Source organism: Struthio camelus, chromosome 1 (genome assembly GCF_040807025.1).
Source record: "Struthio camelus isolate bStrCam1 chromosome 1, bStrCam1.hap1, whole genome shotgun sequence".
Taxonomy (NCBI): Eukaryota; Metazoa; Chordata; class Aves; order Struthioniformes; family Struthionidae; genus Struthio; species Struthio camelus.
This window is the reverse complement of record NC_090942.1, coordinates 171,723,692-171,746,568: the sequence shown is the minus strand read 5'-3', so window position 1 is coordinate 171,746,568 and position 22,877 is coordinate 171,723,692. Positions and strand designations below refer to the sequence as shown.

Sequence of the window (22,877 nt, the reverse complement as noted above, 5' to 3'; positions counted from 1 at the left end):
GACGTCAAATTCATTCAGATGTCTTGAATATTTAAGGACTTCTAAAATAGCACTAGATACCTAAGCTGTTAAAGTAGCATTCTCTCCTTTATGTCACTCTGATCTGCACTGGTAATTCTTAGTATTATTGTTAGGAATAAAGATAGCAAGGAAACAAATACATGGTACCTGGCTTTACTGATCTTAATCCTCCTATATACCTAGGTTTTCTAAACTAAGTTATTTGCAATTGTAGAAAGAGGAAAGAGTACTTATTCTCCAGTTACTGAAATTTAATTCTTGGAAGCCAACAAGTTTGACTGCCATAGCGAGGTGATGATATCTACAAAACACTAATAAGGAAGTTGATTTGTTAACAGAGACAGCACGTGATCAGATCCTCAGATTACAGAAATTGGGATAGCACCATCAAAGTCAGTATCTCTACGCAAATTTGAAAGAACTGAGAATCTGACTTTCATTTGTAGTACAAGAAAAATTTCTCTCAGAAATATACACAAAGAATATGGAGAACATTTGTATATACAAATAGGTAAGACATCAGCAGTAAGCTGAACGAAAGAGTATGTCTTTTTACTTTGAATTTATCAAGACTTCAACGCTAAGTTTAGCACACATACATAGAAATGTAGTAACTAAGCTGATCTTTAGCTCTACAAATAGAAATTAGAAAAAAAAGTTCTTCATGCATAGTCAGTTTACAAAAGATTTGCTCAGAGGAAAATAAATGCAGGTCAAAATTTGTGTTTTGGCACTGTGTCAGTCATGCACAGAAATTGAATGGCCTTACTGCACACTGAACAAGATGCTTCTGTCCACATGACAAAAGTGAACACCCTTGTATTTAATTCCCAAATAGTTCTAAACTTGTGCATGCAGGACTGGCTGCCTTCTTTTTTAAAAAGTAACCTCTAAGATAAAGACGTTTAAAAAAAAAACTTTATTCAGTTTTCATTGATAGAGAGCAGTTCCTTGATTTTCCTGAAAGGCAGCCAAGAATAAGCTTTTTTTCTTGCAAGTTGGAAAAAAAAATACAAAATTATACAGAATAAATACTTAATATAAATCTACCTAGATTTCATTGCAAAAATAAACCTGCAGTATTCTACCTTTTTACCTATTTTTCCAGCAACACTTTATTTCCTTCTAATTTCTGGAAAATATAGCATATTTTTGTACAAACAAAAACTACATACTGTTACTGCTCTTTGCATGTGTGTTTTGTTGTAGTTATACTATTTGGGGCTTGCTTTTTGGTTGGATGGGGAGGAAGCTGCTTTTGCACCTGGAAATTTTTAGCCACAGCAAATTCAATTATTCCAAGAATATTTAAAGCCGGCACAGAAGTTATTCATATATATAGACAGATATATAAAAATCAAACTCATTAAACACAGTAACATATTTACAGCTGATTCTCAGTAGCTTTTCAAATTGCCCAGAATTATGAATTGAAATACCAGTGATGCACAATATTTTATAGCAGCAGCATAAGAGAAGATTGTCCAAACTTAGGTAAAGCTATTAGAGAGGAGGAATAGCAGAAGGCTTGCTTTTTCTTTGCTGTTGGGTAAACATAGTTATATATTTTTCCTTCCACATACCGATACAGAATACACGTGATAAAGTTCCGTGTAAGATACTTAAATATTTGCAGGCTCTGGGTGCATACGCCAATATCTTTTCCTTTTGTTTTTAACTGTCATTTAGTATGACAAAGTTTCAATTCCTTTCATATTTATTATTATAGTATGTTAGGCGTGGTTGTAGACAATGTTTTTGTATGTAGTGCATGTACTAATACCTAGCCAATACATTCCAGCGTTAAAACTACAAATACAGGTTTGTTTTGTTTTGTTTTTAAAATAATCCAATTAAACTGAAGGAAAAAGAAAGGGTACAGTTAACAAATATTTTGCCGTAGATCAGGCACAGAACAGAGAGTGCCATACACACCTTTAAAAAAATCTAGAGGAATATTGCAATATTGCAGTAAGCAATCTTCCTCTCACAGTTCAATCACACAGAGTTCTTGTTTAATTTGGGGTGAGACATTTCCTGCAAACATCCCCATGGCTTCCCACAGTGATCCCTGAGTTTTTTTTTGCTAGGATTACTGCTGTGCTTAAGTTCTGACTGTTGATGTGTTATTATAAGGCACTTTTATTTACAATGGTTCCAACTTAAAACAGAAATACAGAAAATCAGCCCCAGCCCACTGTATGTTTGCTTCATGTTTGCTGCTCCAAGACTTCCAGGTAGTCAGGCTCAGCATGTAAGTTAGCTTTGAGTTCAAAATACTCATTTTTAGTCTGTTCTAGGAAAACCTTTCTCGGTCTGGAGTACATTAGTGTCTCCATTAACTGCAGCTCCTCATGTCTTCTAGGATAATGAACCTCCATATCAGGCTGGAGCTGGACGATATTTTTCCTTAGATACTCTGTGATGCCTAGTTGCTGCAGTTCTCTCTCTTTTTCAAGAATGTTTCTGTACAGAGAGCTGGCATCCTGAAATGACAGAAATTCAGCTGATTGATCTGTAGCCTTATATTTGACATTTGAACCTGTAAGAGGTGAACTGTTCTCTCTTTCCAGGAGACTTCTGCGGAGATGTTTGGAATCATTGTCTTCCTTGTCATTTCCCTCCTCCTGTTGCTCAGCGTGCTTGGGGCTGAAGGATGGGCTTCGATAGACCTGAACCATAGGAGTAACCATACGCTGCTCATAGAGAGTTGCTGCTGGGCGCTCCGTTGTGTGATGTGTTGTCTTATGCCCATACATACTGTACTGAAGGTGAACTGGGCTACTATCCCTCATTTGTTCATCTGCTTGTTTCTTTTTGCATCTTCGCCGCCGATGCAGAACAAGAACAACTATTCCTGCTGCACAAAATACAATAGTTATAAACACGATTAGGAGTCCTAGGATTAGAACAGAAAGTGGAACAGCATCTGTAAGGGACCTCAGGATGGTGTCTGCAGCGGTGGTTGTAGTAGAAGAAGTTGTCACAACTACAAAGCTGGCATGAGTTGGTAGTGAAGGGCTGTTTATTAAGCCTGGACACAAGACATCACTATTCAGGGATTTCAGTTCTTTTTTTGCTAGATGTCCTGGAGATTTACAAAAAATGTCACCCATCATTGTATTCTTACTCAGCTTTTGTATCCATTTTTGCAGCCCAACTGAATCACAAGTACAGTCCCAGGGGTTATCTTCAAGTTCAATTTGTACCAGCATATCCAGTTCATCCAAGACATTACTTACAGGCAAATAAGCAAACTGATTTGTTTTTAGATTTAATCTGGCAAGTGGGACCCCCGAAAAGATATGGGGTGGTAAAGTCTGTAAAAGATTGTTATTTAAGTAGAGAACCTTAAGTTTTGGCATTGCATTAAATGTCCCTGGCAAGACTTCTTTGATGGCATTATATTCAAGGTACAAGTACTCAAGGTGCTGAAGACCAAGGAAGAGATTCTGACTTAGCTTTGTAAGATGATTGCCGTTGAGATATAATTTCTGCAGTCTAGTCAGATTCATAAAGGATCCTTCTTCAAGGATTTCAATACGATTGTTCCCCAGGTGAAGCATTTCCAAGCTGGCATAGTCCACAAGATCTGATTTCAGTAATGTCTGAATAATGTTTCCAGCTAGAATAAGCTTTTTAGGATTTGGAGGTGGAGGTCCTAAGTCAGACAAGCTTTCGATATTTCGCTCCTGGCAGTGCATGAGAACTCCTGAGAGTGTATGGCTGCTACAGTGACAGGGGACGGGACAATAGATTCCTGGAAACGGAGTAGTTGGCTTTGAAGCGTGAAGTACAAAACTTGGCTCTTTAGTAGGAGCTTTCAGGATAGGAATCACCTTAGTGGATAGGTGACTCTCACTGATAGAGGTGGTTACAACCAAGGGCAGTGAACCTGAAGGATCTTCAAGTTCATTGACAGGATGAGTGGGACAAAGTGATTCTTTTTTCAGCCGGCTTAAGATGCTGCCTTTGATAACTGGAGGACTGTTGCACACGACATCACCTATTATTGACTGAGGAGGCATGTTTTCTAGCCATATCTTCAGCTGCAGCAAATCACAGTTACAAGCCCATTTATTGTCTTCCAACTGAAGATCTAATATTCTACCAATGTGTTCTAGAAAGCCAACGTATGGCAGTGTCTGTAACTGGTTTCCACGAAGATCTAAATGGGTCAATGGCACAAAACGAAATATGTTAGGAGGAAGATATTCAATCGCGTTATCATTCAAAATAAGCACTTTGAGCCTGTTGAGCTTGCTAAAGGCACTTGCTTCAATCACTGTGATGAAATTGTTGTCTGCTTGAAGAAACTCTAGATTTTCCAACCCATTAAATGTATCTTCTTTAAGTATTTCTAAAGAATTATGATTTATATGAAGTTGCTTAAGAAGGCTGAGACCATTAAAAGCCCCAGGCTCAATATCTGCAATATTATTAAATCCAAGATGTAGAGAGATGGCATTGGCAAGGCCAGCAAAATCATTCACACATAACATAGTCAAGCCATTATTTAATAGATTAAGATGAAAAGGCCGTGATGGTGGGACATTTATTTCTGATATCATCTTAATGCCTTTTTCTTCACAGTTTATAATCATGGTATCATCCTTTTCTTCGCAGGAACACAAACTCTGACAAGATCCTCTGGTTGAAGAAAAAGAAGGCTGTGACTGGAAATGGTCAGATGCAACCAGAACTGAACATAACACAAAAACCAAGAGCTTCATCTTGCCCAGCAGATTCTGGAAAAGAAAAAGAAAAAAAAAAAAAAGAGAGAAAGAGAGAGAGAGAGAGAGAAGGGAAAAAAAAGGAAAAAAGAAAAAAAAGGAACAGGGTCATATTTTCATTTGGGGGAGCAGGAGAGAAAGTAACAGACATTTCTAGTACTTGCAATTGAGCTGTCCTAGCTTGTGAAACAATGTTATATCCTGCAAAACCTTTGAACGATTCTCTAAGAAGAGAAAATATATTTAGTTTAAGCTATTGAATCAAGCAACATAGACAAAGGGAGGAATGCTTCAATACTTCTACACCATGCTGCTACACCAAAATAAGAAATACCTGGGAATATATTATCTTTATTTATATACCATATGTAATGTTTTGCCAGTAGATAGAGGTTAATAAGTTACTGCCCCAAGCCGCTTATACCAAGGATAACATAATATTTTAGATTATCACTTTTTTATCACCATGTAGCACTGCAAATTTTAGGGGTCCTTTCCTAGGCTCAACTTAACATTGTGCAGCTACTAAGCAGAAGAAGAAAGATTTGGTTTGGTTTAACAATACGTTTTGAACAAAAGTTTCTTCAGGTAGTGTAGAGGGAATCTTTCCTTTAGTTCAACGGTATGCTTGTAAATCAAGAGGTATCGTCTCTACTGTCCTTTTACCTTCAAGCTGAAAAGGAGGTAGATGCATTAGTGTTTTCCCTTTATTTAAATTTTAATTTATATGGTATATTTTGGGTATGCGGGAAAGCGGAAATGTCACACACTCCTCTGCAGTGGAGTAACGTGTTTGTATGCAATATACATATAAAATTAATTTAAAAATGATTTAAAAAAAGATATAAAGAGATAGCACTGGCAAGACCAGCAAAATCATTCATGGGTTAACACAGTCAAGCTGTAACATAGTCTCTGTGTACACTGTAACTGTGTACACAGTTTACCAAGAGAAAAAAGAAGAGAGAATTGGCAATGCAGTACATATCAGAAGAAACAGGTAGGCAGAGGACAAATGGGTTTTCGAACAAGAATCGTTAGATTCCTTTCAATTATTATAACTATTAATTACCAGAAACATTCCAAAACATACAAAGAATTAACCTTGCCTTGCCAGTTAAAAATTACCAACACTATCCTGTGTATGCTGCGTAACAAATTATCAGCTTTCAAGCCATTTGGTCTCAAACTGCCTGAGAAAGACATCATAACTGTACAACTATGAAGTAACAAGCATAATTTACATGTTTAAGTCAAATATTTGTTGTCATTCATTTGAAAATAGTTATGTTTCACTGTTTATCTGAAGATTCTATATTTCTTTCTATAAAAACTGTCTAATTAGCTAGAACAAGATATTTTGTGATACATGAGATGAAGCGAAATCTCTGTGTGAAATCTCTATTATTAAAATAAATATTTCCACATTTGCTAGAAGAAAAAACTCTTATAATGAAATGGATCAGTGAAAACATATGAAGTTTTTGGATCCGCTATTTATTCTACGGCTGAACAAATCAGGTTTCTTGAGGGATCCGTCTAAGAAAGAGCACTTGATCTTTCAAAGCAAGCAGTTGAAACATGGAGTACAGAATGTCACCACACAATTAACCCGGCGATGTGTTAATTTCTGAGGGGTGAGAACCCTTTATAAGAGCTTATGCAATTCAATGCATGAACGTTCTTACAGTATGGTCATATGTTCTGGCCTCTCATCAATACTTATTTTACTCATCAGGCACTTCTGTTACTTTTACTAGCAAGGCTTCTCAAGGCTTCCCTCACAAAGGGGGTTGCAAGGATTTGTACATATAAGCACTTAAATGCTCTGATATGAGTGTTACACACAAACACACACATATGCACACGTGAAATCCAACAATTATGTGTGTAATGAATTGTACCTTTTACCATGTGTGATAACTGGGAATAGATGTATCAGTTTAGAGGTGGCAAGTGCTATTCATAGTGTGAGAAAATTTTCTTGTGTTGTACCATAGTTCTTGAACAACAGCTGCCTGTATTTAATGTATATAGTCTCTTAAATTTTAATCCCAGAAATATTGGATGAGACACAACATGCCAAGGCATTAAGTATTCAGAATAAAGCAAGAAGCATAATAAGCTAGATATTTATTCATGCTTTATATGCATCAATATCCTTTCCAGTGACCTAAGGTGAAAAATGCAGACTCTTGACATAGATGCCAGCTTCACACCTACCATATGGCTAATTAGATTTCATTTTTATACCCTTTTTCTCCATTAGAATTCCAGCTTAAATCTGCATCAAATTCAAACTAAACTTAAAAAAGGCCCTAAGCAAAATTAAAGGACCAAAAAAAAAAAAAAATAATAATCTGAAAAGCATGTTGCATTCTAGTGCATATTGAAAAATTTGTTTATAAAAATGAAAGCCCTCCTCTCAGACATGAAAGCAGAAACATTTGTAACCAATTGGGAAACATTCCCATTTTAATCACCATCATACTTCTGTGGGCAACACTGTTAGAACTCTCTCTCTCTCTCTCTCTCACACACACACGCGCGCACACACACACACACGCATGCTTGGCACTTCTACACAGAGCTCACTGATAGGAGAGCTGTATTCTTTTTTTCCCTCCATCTTTGGTCTGTACACTCAGAAATATGTAGTAAAGGTCTCGGTGGGCTACAGCTGTGAAATGAGAACTACTTTGAATTAACAGATGATCGGCATGTAACTGAAAGAATTCATAATAATAAGAAGAAATAAGAAGAAGAAAAGACTTGGCAGGGCTGACCTTACTTCTGTTTCATGTGGTGAGTTTTCTCAGGAAATTCTACACGGTGACTTAAGTTTGTTGCTTTTATCTGCCGTCATATAAGTTATTACTGACTGCTTACATTAACTGAGCTTTTTGCAGCATAAATTCTAAAACATGTCACAGTCCTTTCAACCAGACGAATGTCAACACTTTCAGAAGTATTCACCTTATGGCAAAGGCATCACATGCTTGAGAAGTGAAAAATCAATACATGTTTTTCAAATATTGAAATAGCTTTTCATTGTACATCAGTTTCTCATTCAACTACATTAAAAAAAAGGAAAAGAAGAAGAAGAAGAGGTAAAGAATTTCAAAGCCCCCTGTAGGAACTGGTCATTTCTAAAAGCCTTCAAGATTGTCTGTCAAATTCTGGAGGAAATCACAGTCAGATGATGTGTTTAAAGCCATACTTGCATGTCAGAAAATAAAAACAAACACCCACTCCTCCCCCCTCAGCAATCATCTCAAATCAGCATTTCCTTAACACACACATTCTACTATGCAGCTATACTGTTGGCAGACTGAATAAATTGCACCTGGCAGACTGTTTGAAATACAGTATAAACTGCCATCATGTAACAGAAAAGTTATACAAAGTCACGCAGAAAAATAAAATAAACCAGTACTGAGAAATGAATTTCTCAGACTCTAATTAACTAACCGGAATCTTTCTTACCTGTACAGCAGTAACACTCCCTGAAGGGATCCCTAATGCACAGTTAGAGCAGCTGTTTGAAAGCAATTTAGTTTTCCCCTATGAAAAACGCACACTTTCTTCTGAGTTTCACTTTGCTGCCAGCTCTGGGAAAACTACAATTCCATAAAGTTAAAATCCTTGTTCAGAAGACAAAGTACAGAGCATTCAACTGAAAAAATCTTCCAGGCAGGGTGCACATTAGACCATCCTGTAAAGCAGTTGTCCTTTTTCCTCAATTAAAATTCACAGCATACTTCACAGCTATGCTGACTTTTCTGTAATATAGTTAACTGTTTGCAAGCAATTTGGATTTAGTAAACAAACAAGATGGTCAGCAGAGCTTGACTTGATCACTCTTGGTTTGTTAGATTTTTAGATCCAAGCTGCTTCTACGTTCTCTCTGCTCTTTCTAGTCTTTCTTGTTAGCTCGGTTTGTTATTAGTCAGATTGCCAGGGGCTGGGAGGTAGGCGTAAATAAAGAGACTTCTTGGCTTTTGACTCAGCCTTTAAGCCCTTCCCCATCTGAGAGCTTTAATCTGCCAGTGTCATTTAATACAAGATACAGCTCCACCTTGAGACAGATCAGCTCCTCCTCCTCCTGCAATTTGTCTCACCTCCTTTTTCTTTTATCTAACTGAACCTCAGAAAGTAAAATTCAGCTAAATGTCTTGAAAATTGTTTAAAATTATTAACGGCTGATTTTGCAAAACAGTAAACATCTACTGCAGTTTTTGCAGCTTGTTCTGTTAGGCAGATCTAACACTGCTTGCTTTAAAACCTGAAAACAGTCAAGCCCAAAAACACTCCACAAAAGACACTACAAGGGAAACCTTATCCTCTGGAAAATATGTGTTTCACAATGAAATGCAGGATTATTTGAATGTATAAACAAGGGAGTACAGCTGTCGGTCCAGTCCATTCAATGTGACTGGAGATGGGATGACTGTGTCTGTATGGTTGTTTTATATGTTTCCGTTCTGAAACAAAATAAAACGTGGAATATGTGTGTTTATGCTCATACAAAGACTGCAGTCAGTCCTTTTCAAAATTTCCCATCTTGTTCTCTAGGAAGAGAACTGAATTGAATCTAATTGTCTGTTTTACAGATGTTAGCATAGTGTGTTGGTATCCATTCATGTGAGATTATATTCTGTTTGCATGAAATGTTGCTTTGATAAAAGGGGGCCTGTTGGGGGGAGGTATTCTTAAAGAAAGACATGTATTATGTGTAAAGTACTACTAGTTATTTTGTGGTCATAGACAAGTAATTGGTAGATACAATAGGACTCCCAGCACAATTTTTCTGTCATCCAAGGCACATTTTCTTACTCCCTCCTGCACCGCTTAGGCTGGTTTTATATGCTGCAAATGCTACTTCCTTGTTCCTCCCACTGCCAAAGATCAGCAAACAACTCTTCTGCTGAGCAACAGCAGACCTGGTGCTGAGGCACATTTATCCTACATATCATGTCATTTCTGCTCTTTCTTCTTATTGTGTCTTTGATTAGGATAAGGACTGTTTATTACAGTCTCAATAGCAATCATATTCTTATAACTAGTTTTGTGCTGACATTTCTCCAGGTGGCCTCACTGATCTTAGAAGGGGTATGGTGATGTATTATTCCATGTGATGAAGGCTACCAAAATCTGTGTATATACCTGTCTACATATATATACCTATACATACATATACCGGCATGCATACACAGACACATATATGTGTGTTTAGGCTTATTATAATGAGTCCTCTAGTAGCTCATTTTGAACAGATAAAATATTCCTAAGCAAGTAATCTCTACTTTTTTTTTCAGAACAACAATAATCTGATCTCCATTCATTTCAATGCGTCACTTATTTAATTATATTTTGCTACTTTTAATGAACTTTACAACTCTGTCTTGATTGCAGAAGTTTTACTATTTAGGCTTAGAGAGTCTCAGCTACTTGTGACAGGTCAAATATGTCATCTTCTTTATTCATTTTGAAATTTTTGAATTGTAAATCAGGCTGTTCCTAATTTTTCCTGGATATTTTACATGTACTTACACTTTATTTTGTGGTTGACTAAGATGGAGAAGTATCTGTATGTACAGATATTCATATCCAAAATGAAAACAGCTTTACTCTTTCCTTTTCAGTTAACATTCACAAGGGTAAAACTTGACCACAAAAATGTTCCTAGAAATTAACTATTAAAAATAGGAGAGCATTTCTAGCCATACATAATTAAAAAACAGTGAGAAAGGTTATAGATAATACATGTCATTCCACAAACTGTACATTTACCAAGTTTATAACAGTATGGCTATTGACTGTTTTTCCACAAAGAATTTTAAGAATCATTAAGTAGGTTATTATAACAAATCTAACTCCGCAAATGCATCAAGATGGAGAGTCTTAAACTGACACGGAATTTGTAGCCTAAAAGTATATTAGTTATAGTGAAGTGTAACTATTCCACTCCGCCTTTTATCTGATAATCAAAACAAGCATCAAACAGACTGTGTTCTTCAAGATCATATCTATGAGAGTGGTCTTCTGTTTTCATACAAAAGTCCATTGACAACTGTAATCCATTGACAAATGTGTGCTTTGATGCAAACACAGCTATCTGACCAGACAGGCAGTTTTGGGCCTTCATTAATTTTGCCTATTACTTTGCATCTTTAAGATTATTTTGAAATGATACAATTAAATTTCTAAAGAAATAGAATGAGGATGAGAATGACTGCATTACAAAAGAAAAAAATGCTTTTTATATTTTTAAAGCTTTGAATCACAGAGATGTTCCTCCTAAAAAAGGTGCACTTTAAACATTTACCTCATTTACCTTATCAATTGCTCTAACAATTTTATTTTTTTAAAAAAAACTATATTAATAGAACGTAAAACTGTCAGCCTTATTTATTTGTCAAAAGGCCTAAAGCTTTCATGTCATTCCTCTTTACTTCTTCATAAAGTAAAATATATCTTTATGTCAGAAATGAGCTGACCATACTGCCTAACTGCACTGAATTATACAGAATTCTGCCCCAGATGGTGAATATTCTCTTTTATCAATACCCAGAGAGACAGAAATTAAAATGCTGTTAAGAGTGTAGGCCTTTCATATCATCCTTTTATATCATCTGTATCATCATGCTTTATTACATTTTGTGTTATATAGTAAGCCGTGAAGGCTTCTGTAACAGTATACATTGCAGAAGAAACACCTGAACCTGAATTATGTAGTTTGTAAATTTTGGTATGCCCAGATAATGCCTGGAAAGGCTCTTATGGAAACTGCTGTTTTCCTGCTGTGAAGAAAGTCTCAGCAATAAATTCCTTCCATGCAGGAAAACTTTGAAGACTATAGAGAAGTCTCTAAAAAGTAATGGAAGGCTTTCTCATATCCTTTCGTTCAAAATGTATGAGTACCACCTCTAAATTGCTTTGGAAAGTGTTTGTCATCTAAGGGAAATTAATTCCAAATGATGAAATTAGGCTCAAAAGTTACAGATTAGGCCTCAAAATATGGATTTTTCTGCAAGTCATGATACCCTACCTATTTATTTGCAAATTTAGTGTTTAAAAATAACAGAAGGAATAAGAAAGAGCGAAATCTGTCACTGATATAACTGCATTTCAACTAAAAATGTGCATTTGCTATTTCAGTGGCATCCCCCATTAATCACAACTCCTTGTCACTCATTGATATGTGTTTAAGGAGCTATTGGTTCCATACCCAATATCTGAGCCAAATAATGTCTCCTCTCATGCCTGCAAGGAGCTGTTAATCCACTTTAACGGTTCTTCACCTCTGTTTCTTGCAACACCATCTCCTCAAACTTTTCGCACGTACTGGTCTGGGACCTTGAGATACCATACTGAAAGTCTTTGGAAACAATTAAGTGGTATCAAGCGCTGGGATGCTGCTGACATTCTTATCTGCATAATATATATGAAAATTCCATAAAGAGAGTCAATCAGCAAGGCTAGGTCTATACCAGTTACCTAAGCAGAGTCAGAGAACATAAAGCACAAAAACAGACACACAAAATGAAAATAAATAAATAAAAGGGCAGCTAAAATTGTTAGAACTACCAATGTTTACTTTAAAGCAAATCTAGAACCTGTCTTTCGCATCACAAAGGAAATCTAGAAGGATCTTCCTGAACTGGAAGGTTCCTCACAGCCAAGTAAACAGGAAAGAAATAAATAAGACTAGCATAAAGAAAGAGAACTGTTCTTTTTTTTTGTTTATTTGTGTTGGTAGATATCCATTTATTTAAATCAGCTGAACATCTATTCACCTGCAGAATCATGGCAATTTTTCTTATTCATTGAGATGGAACTTAACTCATAACCTTTTCCTATTCTGAACACATCATTTATTGTGGCTTTTTTCAATTACTGAACAAAATGCATTTATATAAACAAAGGTGAAGATTTCATTCTAAAAGAGAGGAGTAGATATGCACGTCCAGTGAATATTGTCTAAGTATTTTTTTTTCATTTTTCATGACCCTTACTGAGAGGCCACACTGAAAACTCTGCTATGAAAAAAAGCTAAAACTTCGTCATGTAAAGACAACAATCAGATTAACAACGCTCCATTATCATAATGCAGATTCTAAATAACGAAAAGATTTTAGACCCATATATGCGTACTTATATACATACAAATGCACATGTATAATATTATATACATTGATAACCACCATAATGCAAAAATTACATTCCCAGAGGCAAAATATTAAAAGAGCATCTTGAAGCTGATTTTTTTTATGCTTTATTTTTCAAAATAAAAAGTTATATGGGCCTCTAAATGAGGCTAGAGCGAACCGGAACAATTTATTTTATCCTACTTCTTTTACCATCATAATTACTTACTAAATGATAACTTCTTTGTCATTTAATAAAATATGGCACAGTTTCTGTAAATAGCCTCTATTTTTTAAACAGATGACACCAAGCTGATTTGTCTAGGGAAAATAAGATATACCTCTTTAGTAATCCTATTCAATTGTATTATTCAGATTATTATTATGTATTATGTATTACATACTATTCAGATATTTCTTTAATTCACACTGTTTCCTTCTTTAGTATCCGTAAAATAGATCTCATATGTTGTCTTTGATTATCTTTAGTTTACTCACTCACAAGGAACTCCCATTTCTGCATGATGTAGGAATAGTTTAATATCAAAGTTAGTCTCCTAATCCATTCTGAAAGAAACTATTTTGTCCATAGTGTTGAAGTAACAAGTCTCTCTTGCTCTGAATCAACCTTTTGTAACAGGTTCCTTTTTCCTTCCCTTCTCCTTCTCCTTCGCCTTCGTCTTCACCTTCCTAATGGACTTGAATGAGCTTGGCAATATTTGACTGTCAGTTGAAAAAACGCCTAAGGTGAATGATCTTTTTTTTTTTTTTTTTAATGTATTCTGCTTGCCAATGACCTAAGAATCCCCCCCAAAAAACCCCAAAATTGATTCATGGCTTGGCATCATACAGCATACTAGCAACCTTAAAACCTCTCCATTAATCTACATGTGCTCCCTTTTCTTAGCAACATTTGCAAATCTAGAAGCATAAGTGTCCATTGGCCTTAAATCACTGTAGTTTTAGAAAAACTACAGCAGAAACTTTTTAAAAAAAATGATGTAAGGCAGCTTTTGTCCAATTAAAAGAGAAAATCCAGCGTGAAGTTAATCGCAGAATTTCATTTGACTTATTTGGAGCTTTAACCTCTTTGGACCAGGAGCATTTTCTTTCTTAGTTACTCTGGACCTCCAGTCAATAACCTTCAAAGTACATTTGAATAAAACTTAATTTAAAAAAATCCTTGTACATGTATGTATATTATGTTCTGCTTATTCTTTTCATTTGCAATACAGTACAATCAGCCAATTAGTTACCACACAGAACCTTTAAGTAGCTAGTCTCACCATGTAGTTACAAATTGTCTGTTTGAAGTATACTCAGTTTTTCTGACTTTCATGTCTGGCAGTAGCTCAGTGCCTAGCTCTTGTAAGACGCTTGAAAAAACATCACTTAAAATGCTAATCATTGATGTAACCTATAGGTACAGAAATTGTGTAAAGACGAAAAGTAGCCTTTGAAATAAGTAGCGGAATATTTTTAGCTGCTGTACCGCATTCTTTTAAAAGGAAAACTACCATGTCTTCTGTTCCTAAGATAGAGAGAGTGGAAAAATGCACACACACATGCTGTACAAGTTTGCAATGTGCGTATGATGCTTTTTTTCCTTCAATTACAATCTCATATGTTCGCAGTTCCAGATGCTAACTATAAATTCATCTGTCAATAGATTATAAAGATTACAGCTAGCACACAAAAATGCAGATATACTACTATATCATTAAAAATAAAGTATCAAGGAAAACAAACAAAAAATAACCACTGAGTTTCCAGTGATCGATAGCCAAAATAAAGGATGTGGCATAGTCTACATATGTTTAATGATACTTTGTCATGTTAAAAAGGTACTATTCTTAGTCAGCAATAAAGCAAATGGTAGAAGACATTAACTGAACTTTCACTGACAGTTTTCAATTTCATGACATGGAGCATATAAGAGTTTATTGATAGGTATCACTGAATAATTTTCACCAGTTGTTAAAGAAAGTCTCTTTCAATAAGCCTGAGTAAGAAAACATGAAATATTGAAACTACTATATAAAACAATTTATTTTCCCTTTGGCTATGAATAATGCATTGATATTTCACATTAATATCTTATTAGACACACATTAGTTTCTACATGCTGACTATGTCTAAGCCTATTCATGATAATGCATGCCTGTGCATAACCTAATTGCCCATTACATGTTTTTACTGTTCCACAGAAATCCAAGGAACGTAGATTGTATTAGGTAACTAGGAAAAACACCTAAAGAATAAACCCAATAGAGGACATTTGAGTGTGGAACAACAGTAGATTAGGAAAACATCCATAGCATTCAATTAGTTGCTCTTGCAGACGGCATGTACACGTTCAGTAAAATTCATACGCCCCGTAAGTCTAATGCACTAATTAATTCATATTTAAGCTCTGCTTTGAAGATGATCTCGACCTCTTTCTCATAATGCATATTCTCTGCAGAGGCATTGACCTATGTTCTGAGCTCCAGCTTTGAATAAATAATACAGGGGTTGAAGTAAGTGAGCTCACAGCACAAAGAACACTTTCCAAATCTCTGGTTATAGGTAGCATACAGGAAAGCATTAGATCTTGACAGCTGGAAAAATTCCCCTCCACATTCTGCATTCCCAATACAGGACTGATCTCACCTAATTTTCTGTCTAAAAGTTCATCAGTTAAGTTCAAGTTCGTAAACCTATAGGGCCTCTTTTTACACATGGACAAGTCTGAGATTATTCATCTGATCTATCTTAAGATATCAAGCTTCAGTTGGGATGAATCACTCTGGAAGTCCCAATTGTTTTCCTGTCATCAGTGGTATGTTGAGAGTTTAGCTTAGACTTGGACAAGTAATTTTTAGATATATGCATTAGCTGAGATAAATCTTATCCTAAACAATTTTTCTGAGGTTGACATTTAACAGAGGTACCACAAAGCTCCCTGGTATTAAGATCAGAGTGGACATGCTCAGCTTTTACACAGTAGCTGAGTAAAAAAGGCCTTTGAGGAAATGGCAGATCTGGAGTCAGTGTTGTACTGATCTTGACTTTTCTCCACTTCCCAAGAGACTGTAGGTGAAGCCACCTACACCTGGTGGATCGTACTATGGAAGAGTTAGGAACGCAGGAGAATTAGTGTCTAAGGGGAAGCCCAGGAGCAATAAAACATCTGCATAGAACCGACTACTGAGATCAGTTAGGAGAGGGGTGACAGATCTGCTCCAGTGTCCACCCTGGACTACTCAAAAAAAAAAAAAAATACAAAAAGGAAAATATACGGACAAGCATTACTCAGGTATCCCATGTATCTAAGTTCACTGACACTCTTATGAGTGTCTACTTCCTTGAGTATGATTGCTCAGCTCTGTGTTCTGCCAGGCAGTCATACTCCTTGCTCCCATTTACACTATTATCATGGAGCAAACAGGGCCCATTAAAAGAATTAAATCTATCAGATTTAGGACCCACTTCAGTAAAAATAAAAAGCCCTTCTGCCAAAGTGGGAAGAACATACATACCCATATCTGCCAACTATTTCATTTTTGGCTTTTATTCTCAAATAGTCATTTATTTTTAGAATGTAACTTTTAAAAGTGTGAGGGTTGTGTTAGTCATTGTAGAAATAAATCTACTAAGTATGAAAAAATCTAATAGACAGTGTGTAAAGCATATAGCTTAACAAATTGAGGGATTTCTCTCTATTGAAAAAAAGTAGATAATTATATCTAAGCCTTTTTTTCTGGAAGGAATATCATATCTCTGCTTAAAAATATATATGTTTCAGATGCATAAAACAGGTATTTGTAAGCACAAAGAGGTATTTTTTGATGAGTTCAGCATGCTGTATCAATACCTTTGCTTATAATTTTGACGGCACAACTTTGGCTCTAACATTATACTCATTAGGCCAAGTTCTGCTTTATTTCCAAATAGGAACAGGCTTATATAAATTTCTGTAGCGTTATTTTTTGTTCGTGATTTAGCCAGATGTTGACTGCTGCTCTGTTTCTGTGCAGTCAGCCAAAGCAGACAAAATGAACTTTTGAGCAGTAGGTGAGAGTAAGTATTTATTCAAATATAACAGAGTGCCTCTTAACTTAAAATGTCCTTTGTGGTTCAAGTCCTGTGAATCGAGGTTGCTTACAGGGGCTAGGGAGACCATTAGTACAAGAGAATCAGACATTTCCCCTCCGTACAAGGGAAGAAAATCATCTTTATGAGGAGGAAAGAAAAATTCAATTTACTTTCCTCAGGGGTGAAGAATAAGGATGGCAGTGAGAATACTTCCAGTAAAGAAAAAGACAGAAAGTAGGCCAGGAAGAGTGAACTTTCTGTTCTTTCTGCTATTGAAGAAGATAAGAATAGGGCAAAGGAGTGACTCTCTTTACTGAGAGCGTGCATCTCATTAGCTGTGGTCACATCAGTACATACCTTTCCTCAGTAACAGTGGCAGAAACAGACAGCATATTGCAGAAAACATAGACAGGAATATATGGGCATATTTCTGCTTCCAAAAATCTATTGTCCTGCACACTACCTGCTATGTATTTTTCATATGTATAAAGCTTCTTAAGAAGTTTTACCCCTTGTAGTAAAAATAACCTCTTTTTCAGCTAGGATTTAATAGATAAGTTTTTAGTAATGGCAGCTTCCAAATTCGTTTTTCTGACTTTGGGATTTTTTCGCTCTTTTTTCTGACTTAAAGGCCCTAAACTACAACTGATCTTCTACTGGCACCTGTGCAAAGCCATATGGGCTTCAATGAGTCACAGACCATGAGCAGCTGTGAGATTAATTGCAGGACAGCTACCGAGTCAGTAGTAGGGCTTGGTATTGTGGGTGACACTGGGGACGGAGCTGGTTGTGGAAATCACTTACAGGATGGTAGTAACCATCTCAGTCCAATTAATAGCAATGAATGGGGACAGTGAACAGCAACAAGTGCTGCGCAGTGCAACGTAACCTGACTGAATAGATATAAATAGGTTTCTCCCTCTCTTTACTTGTTCTGTGTTCAGGTCATAGTTGTTTTTTTGAAATAACAGTAAAGACTTTCAGATAGAACTATATTTTTCAGTTCATAGTGACCATAATGCTTATTTTTGGTCTTGATTACAAAATGAAATATCTAGCTTTAGCACTACTAATTATTTTATTTCTTGCAGGTTTTTTTATTGTAAATAACAACCATATATTTGCCAAAACAGGACAAACTTTTTGGTTAATACTTTAAATCTCACAGAAGTCTACCATCCACCTATGTAAAAATGAGTTGTAGCCAACTCTCAGATGATTTTCAGTTTTAAAAGCTTTATTTCTCTTCTTCACACCTTAGTCAGGATCCATATAGTATTTTAAAGGCTCATTTGAGAAAAAAAAAAGGAAATCTATTAATATTTTTGTAAGTTCAATAATATAAAAGCAAAATTTGGGATCTCTTGGAATCTCCTATAGACTTTACATCCGTAAAGAAGAGGTAGTGAAAGAGAAAATGTATGGAAAATTTTCCAAACGTATACCTGGGTAAAATTAATAATTTCTGCATCATTGCCAAAGAAAAGATAGCACTATATAGCTCTTACACTGAAAATATTTCTGTTTTTGAAGGGAAAAAATATTCTTGTTATCTATTGATTGTTTTTAGGTATCATCTAATTATTTTCTCATTTTATAAGAGAGGAAAAATAGATCTAGAATTATCTCCGTCAGAGAAGAAGAAAGGATAGTGTGCAAAATTATAGTTTCTCTGCTCTAGTCTCCTTGCAGGTGTTTCATGAGAAATAGTTTGGATTGTGATCGTGCTGAAGCTATAAACTGTATGCAGTAAAGTCAGAAATAGGAGATTATGTGGACAATGTCTGCTGTCTGGAGACAGCAGTTGTCCTATAAATACCTGTTGTCCTATAAATAGTACATTATGAGGTCTTAAAATCTTACCTATAATGGCAGGCAAACTCCAAAGACATGCGACGCTGCAAGAAGACATTACAAATGATATTATAACAAGGACGTTCCTTTATGAAAAAATGTATAGATTTTTTTAAATGATAACTCACGATTCTACAGTTATGTATCACACAAAATCATGTGTGAGTTTTCCTCTTTCCATATATATTAAGCCATTTGAGACAATCTGATTTTTTCCTTGATTATAAAAAAGAAATCCCTTTCCGTATCAAGATTTATTGATAAGAAAATTTCTCCTCATCAAAGTTTACTCTGCATCCACTGTAAGATTTTCACATATAGCTTTAGCATATATCTAACATACTTCAAAAGGAATTCAGTTAGTAGTCAGTGAATCAAGTCCTACTGGGAGATATTTGGAATCCATGATTTCTCATCTACCAGCTGACACAAGAAGCATCTAAGTTCAAAATGATTTACTATTGAAAATAAGTACCCAAATAGATACATTTTGTAAGAGCATCTTGAATTATTTCCCTGTAGGAGAGGATAAAAGAACAGCAGTCTTTCTCATCACCTTATATCAGAAGAAGTAAGATGATCTGGGATCTCTGAAGGGCAAAATAACTTACCTAAGTAGGCTGGGAAGACCAAGGAGTGTCTGAGATCTGCTGACCCTCCCTCTCCCCATTGCCAGTTCACCTGAGCCAGAACTGAAGTGTTATCATATGCTGTTGCTATAAGCTAGCAGCAAATCATTACTCACTTCTTGCTCTAAAAAGAGGAAAAGTTGATGAAGAAAGCTGATTAAAAAGACTGCCACTTTTCTTCAGCTGAACTTCCATGGTGTTTGAATTCATCCTCACAGAGAATATCTCTTAATTTGTCATTCTAGTAGCGTAAGAAAACTAGGGGAAAAAGAATTAGTCTATGACTTCCATTAGTTCTCTGGCTTGTGGTTAATGAATAACATAGCATTCTTAGCCTTAGAAGGTACCATCTGTTCCGTCCTGACACCATCTAAACATGAGAAAATTTATCTTTTTAACACCAAAGAGTATGAGAGTCAATGAAAAAAAGAACCTCTCCCCAAAAAACCCTAGGATCACAATCAACAGATTTTATTGTAACTGAAGTTCTCGGTCTATGGTCAGTTAACTTCATCAGTTCACAAAAAGGCATTTTCATGGTGCAGTTACTGAAATGCTTTGTGATTCTAACATCTGGTGGGGTCAGAATTTTATGAAAGGTACATCACTTTAAAATAATCCTCAAATTTAGATTATTTTATCTGATCAGGAACTAATTAGCATATATTCAGTCTTATTCAAAGTCATGTAGTGTCATATGGTGTCTCTGCAGAGGTGCTATGGAAATATTACTTATCTAGTCTGAAAACTTAGTGTAAATCATTGAAACATTGTGTCAGCACAAAATAGTTCATATTAAACAAGCTATGTGATGTTAATTTGGGGAGATGACAATAAATTGAAAAGCTCATTTGATACCAACTGTGATAACTAAATGTTCATTTAAAGTGTTTTAGAGAGTTGTCAATCTTACAGGTCCCCAAATCCGTCTTTGATTCATTCCTAATATTTATGGCCAGCCTGTGGTAACAAAGACACTGCTCTCCTCACAGTTCAAAATAACTGACCTACTCTAATATATTAATTTAAGGGAAAATATAAGTTGTGAATGCTATTTTTCTTCATATTTCTTGTTTCAGACTGTAAAACAGATCATCAAAGCTGATAGTGTATTATTCAGGCTCTTCAAAAAAACCTACTTGCTTTTCAGTTATTTATTATATCATTTTTGAACCACATTTTGTTATGACAGCTATTTTAATAAAAAGCTTTGTAAGGTCCATGGGTGTCTGCTTATAACTACTGTACAGTTTGGTCAATGGCCTGATAGCTGAAAAAGTGAGTGAAATATAAATCCATGCAGAATATAATCATAATTTCAAGATCCCAGTTCTTCTGCATAAAAGTGATCAAATAAGTTCAACTTTTGATTTAATTGTCACTCTAAAATACTGAGTCACAATTCTATTGCTAAGTGTTTCTAAAACAGAAAACAGATCAGCAAAGTAATGCCAAGTGGCTAATTAAAAACTAAGTGTGTATATGTAGACCACTAATCAGAGACAGGTATGTCCCTACTACTGTAAGGACAAGGAATGTGTTGGCTCTATTTTGTCTCACTGTCTTTTTTTTTTTTTTTTTTTTAACTCTTTTCCAGGCAACACTGTTTAAGATTCATCAGCTGCTGAAGGCTAAATATAACTAACAATGGATTGAAAGGGAAAAACTACTACTGAAGCTTTTGCTGAACCTCCAGAGCTTTTAGAAATACATGCATTTGTCAGGATTTCTTGAATAGTTGGTATGATATGAAGAAGTAATTGACAAGTTAGCTTTAGCTAATATGGTAACATTATACATGCTCACATCCTTCACACTACTAACATGCGATTTTTATTAATCTGCAGGCTGATAAAACTTGACACATCAAGGAAGAATAAACTCATAGAACGTTAATACCTAGGGTCTTCCATGATATTGAGAGCTATTCATAGTACATAAAATTTGTTTTCTTCATGCAGTGCTACACATTTTCACTCATTACACTGCATCATAAAGAAATCACACAGAGGAGCACACCTTGTAGTTACAGATCAGAGAGATACAAATGTTAATTCTGCAAAAGCCCACGTGTTCATGAGTAGAGAGAACACTGATTAATCTGTATAAGGCTGCTGGCAGGTGCTCAGCATGAAGTTGCTGGATCTAAAATGCAGTATGGATGACTTGAGAGTCAGATGGTGGCACAGAGCAAGGACGACTTGTGGCTGTGACCATGACTCCATGTTGCAAACTACAGCCTGCTGGCTGGTTTACCCAGTAAAGACTATGGTGAGGAGAAAGGGACTACAATAATAATACTGTTTCCTTATTTCCTAGTTTACGGGAAAAGCTGTATCGTTTATTTTGGACTATTTTACACAACAACCATAGCAAATATGCTCACTTGTCCTTCATAATCTGTAATTCCTCTGTAAATGAATAAGAGTTTACAGCAGGAAGATAATTCAAAAAAGAAGAAGCAAGAAATCATGACAATGACTTCTATGACTCTTGTGAACTAAGGTAATAATTATATTTTCACTTATATTACCTCTTTCTCTCTCTCAGATAATATACAATCAGATTATTACGAAACATTTACAAACGTCTTTGGAGTTGGAAGGGCTGGAGCTAAGTAGAGAATTTTCCATCTCTATCCCTTCTGAAAACTTGTATAGGGTATAGCTGAATCCCTTACAGAGACTTTGTCTACTTTAAAATAAGTATTGGTCAAAATAAAATCTTTTGGAAGCTTTCTTGTGCAAAGTAATGTACATAGATTCACCCAAATGAAGACTGAATTTACAGTGAACGAAGGCAAGGATGCTTCAGAATTATAATTCAACATCACCCTCTCCTGGCAGAATACCTGAACTAAAATTTCAGCAATGGATTAAATTTTGAAAAATTTGTGTTTTGTATTGATTTTAAAATATGAACATCACTTTTACTAATTCAGACAACAATTATTGATGTAATTAAGTTACTGGAGAGGGAGAAAATGACATTTGGATTTGTTTTTTTCTTGTGATAACTGCCATCCACCAAAGTTAAACTTCCTGGCATACTTTCACCATGAATTTAAGCTATTAGATCTGCTCATTTTAAAGTCTATGCAAACTTCATCAGTCTTCAGACAGTTTCCTAACCCCTGTTCTGTTAGCATTGATATATTTTAAACACTTATTCACAAAAATTGTAATTATTCCCTTTGTTGATATATAAAAAATGATAGAAAAAAGTAATTCCAAGGAGAAGATTGGGAGTTTATTTCACTTCAAAAAAAAAGGTCAAAAAGTGAAGAAAAAAATGCTGAAGACCCTGAGGAAACCTATAATTAATATGAAATATGTGTAGCTTACCACTTCAGCTTATACATTGCCTAAGAATAACTGGTTTTCCTTCTGTGTGTTCACCGTGTAAGCAGTTTG

General features: G+C 35.4%; 1 protein-coding gene across 2 annotated transcripts; it reads right to left on the bottom strand.

The window, feature by feature from the left end:
- Positions 1-260: 260 nt before the first annotated feature.
- On the bottom strand, positions 261-19,775 carry SLITRK6 (SLIT and NTRK like family member 6). Of its 2 annotated transcripts, XM_009682685.2 has the most exons (3): positions 19,581-19,775; positions 18,845-18,879; positions 928-4,769 (listed from the first exon to the last, which is right to left on the bottom strand). In XM_009682685.2, the coding sequence occupies exon 3, from the start codon at positions 4,752-4,754 to the stop codon at positions 2,232-2,234; it is 2,523 nt and encodes an 840-aa protein (XP_009680980.2). In that variant the 5' UTR covers positions 4,755-4,769; positions 18,845-18,879; positions 19,581-19,775; the 3' UTR covers positions 928-2,231. The 2 variants fall into 2 exon arrangements, with proteins under 2 accessions (XP_068785335.1, XP_009680980.2); XM_068929234.1 differs by lacking the exons at positions 18,845-18,879; positions 19,581-19,775 and adding an exon at positions 8,241-8,785 and having other exon boundaries at positions 261-4,769.
- Positions 19,776-22,877: the final 3,102 nt, after the last annotated feature.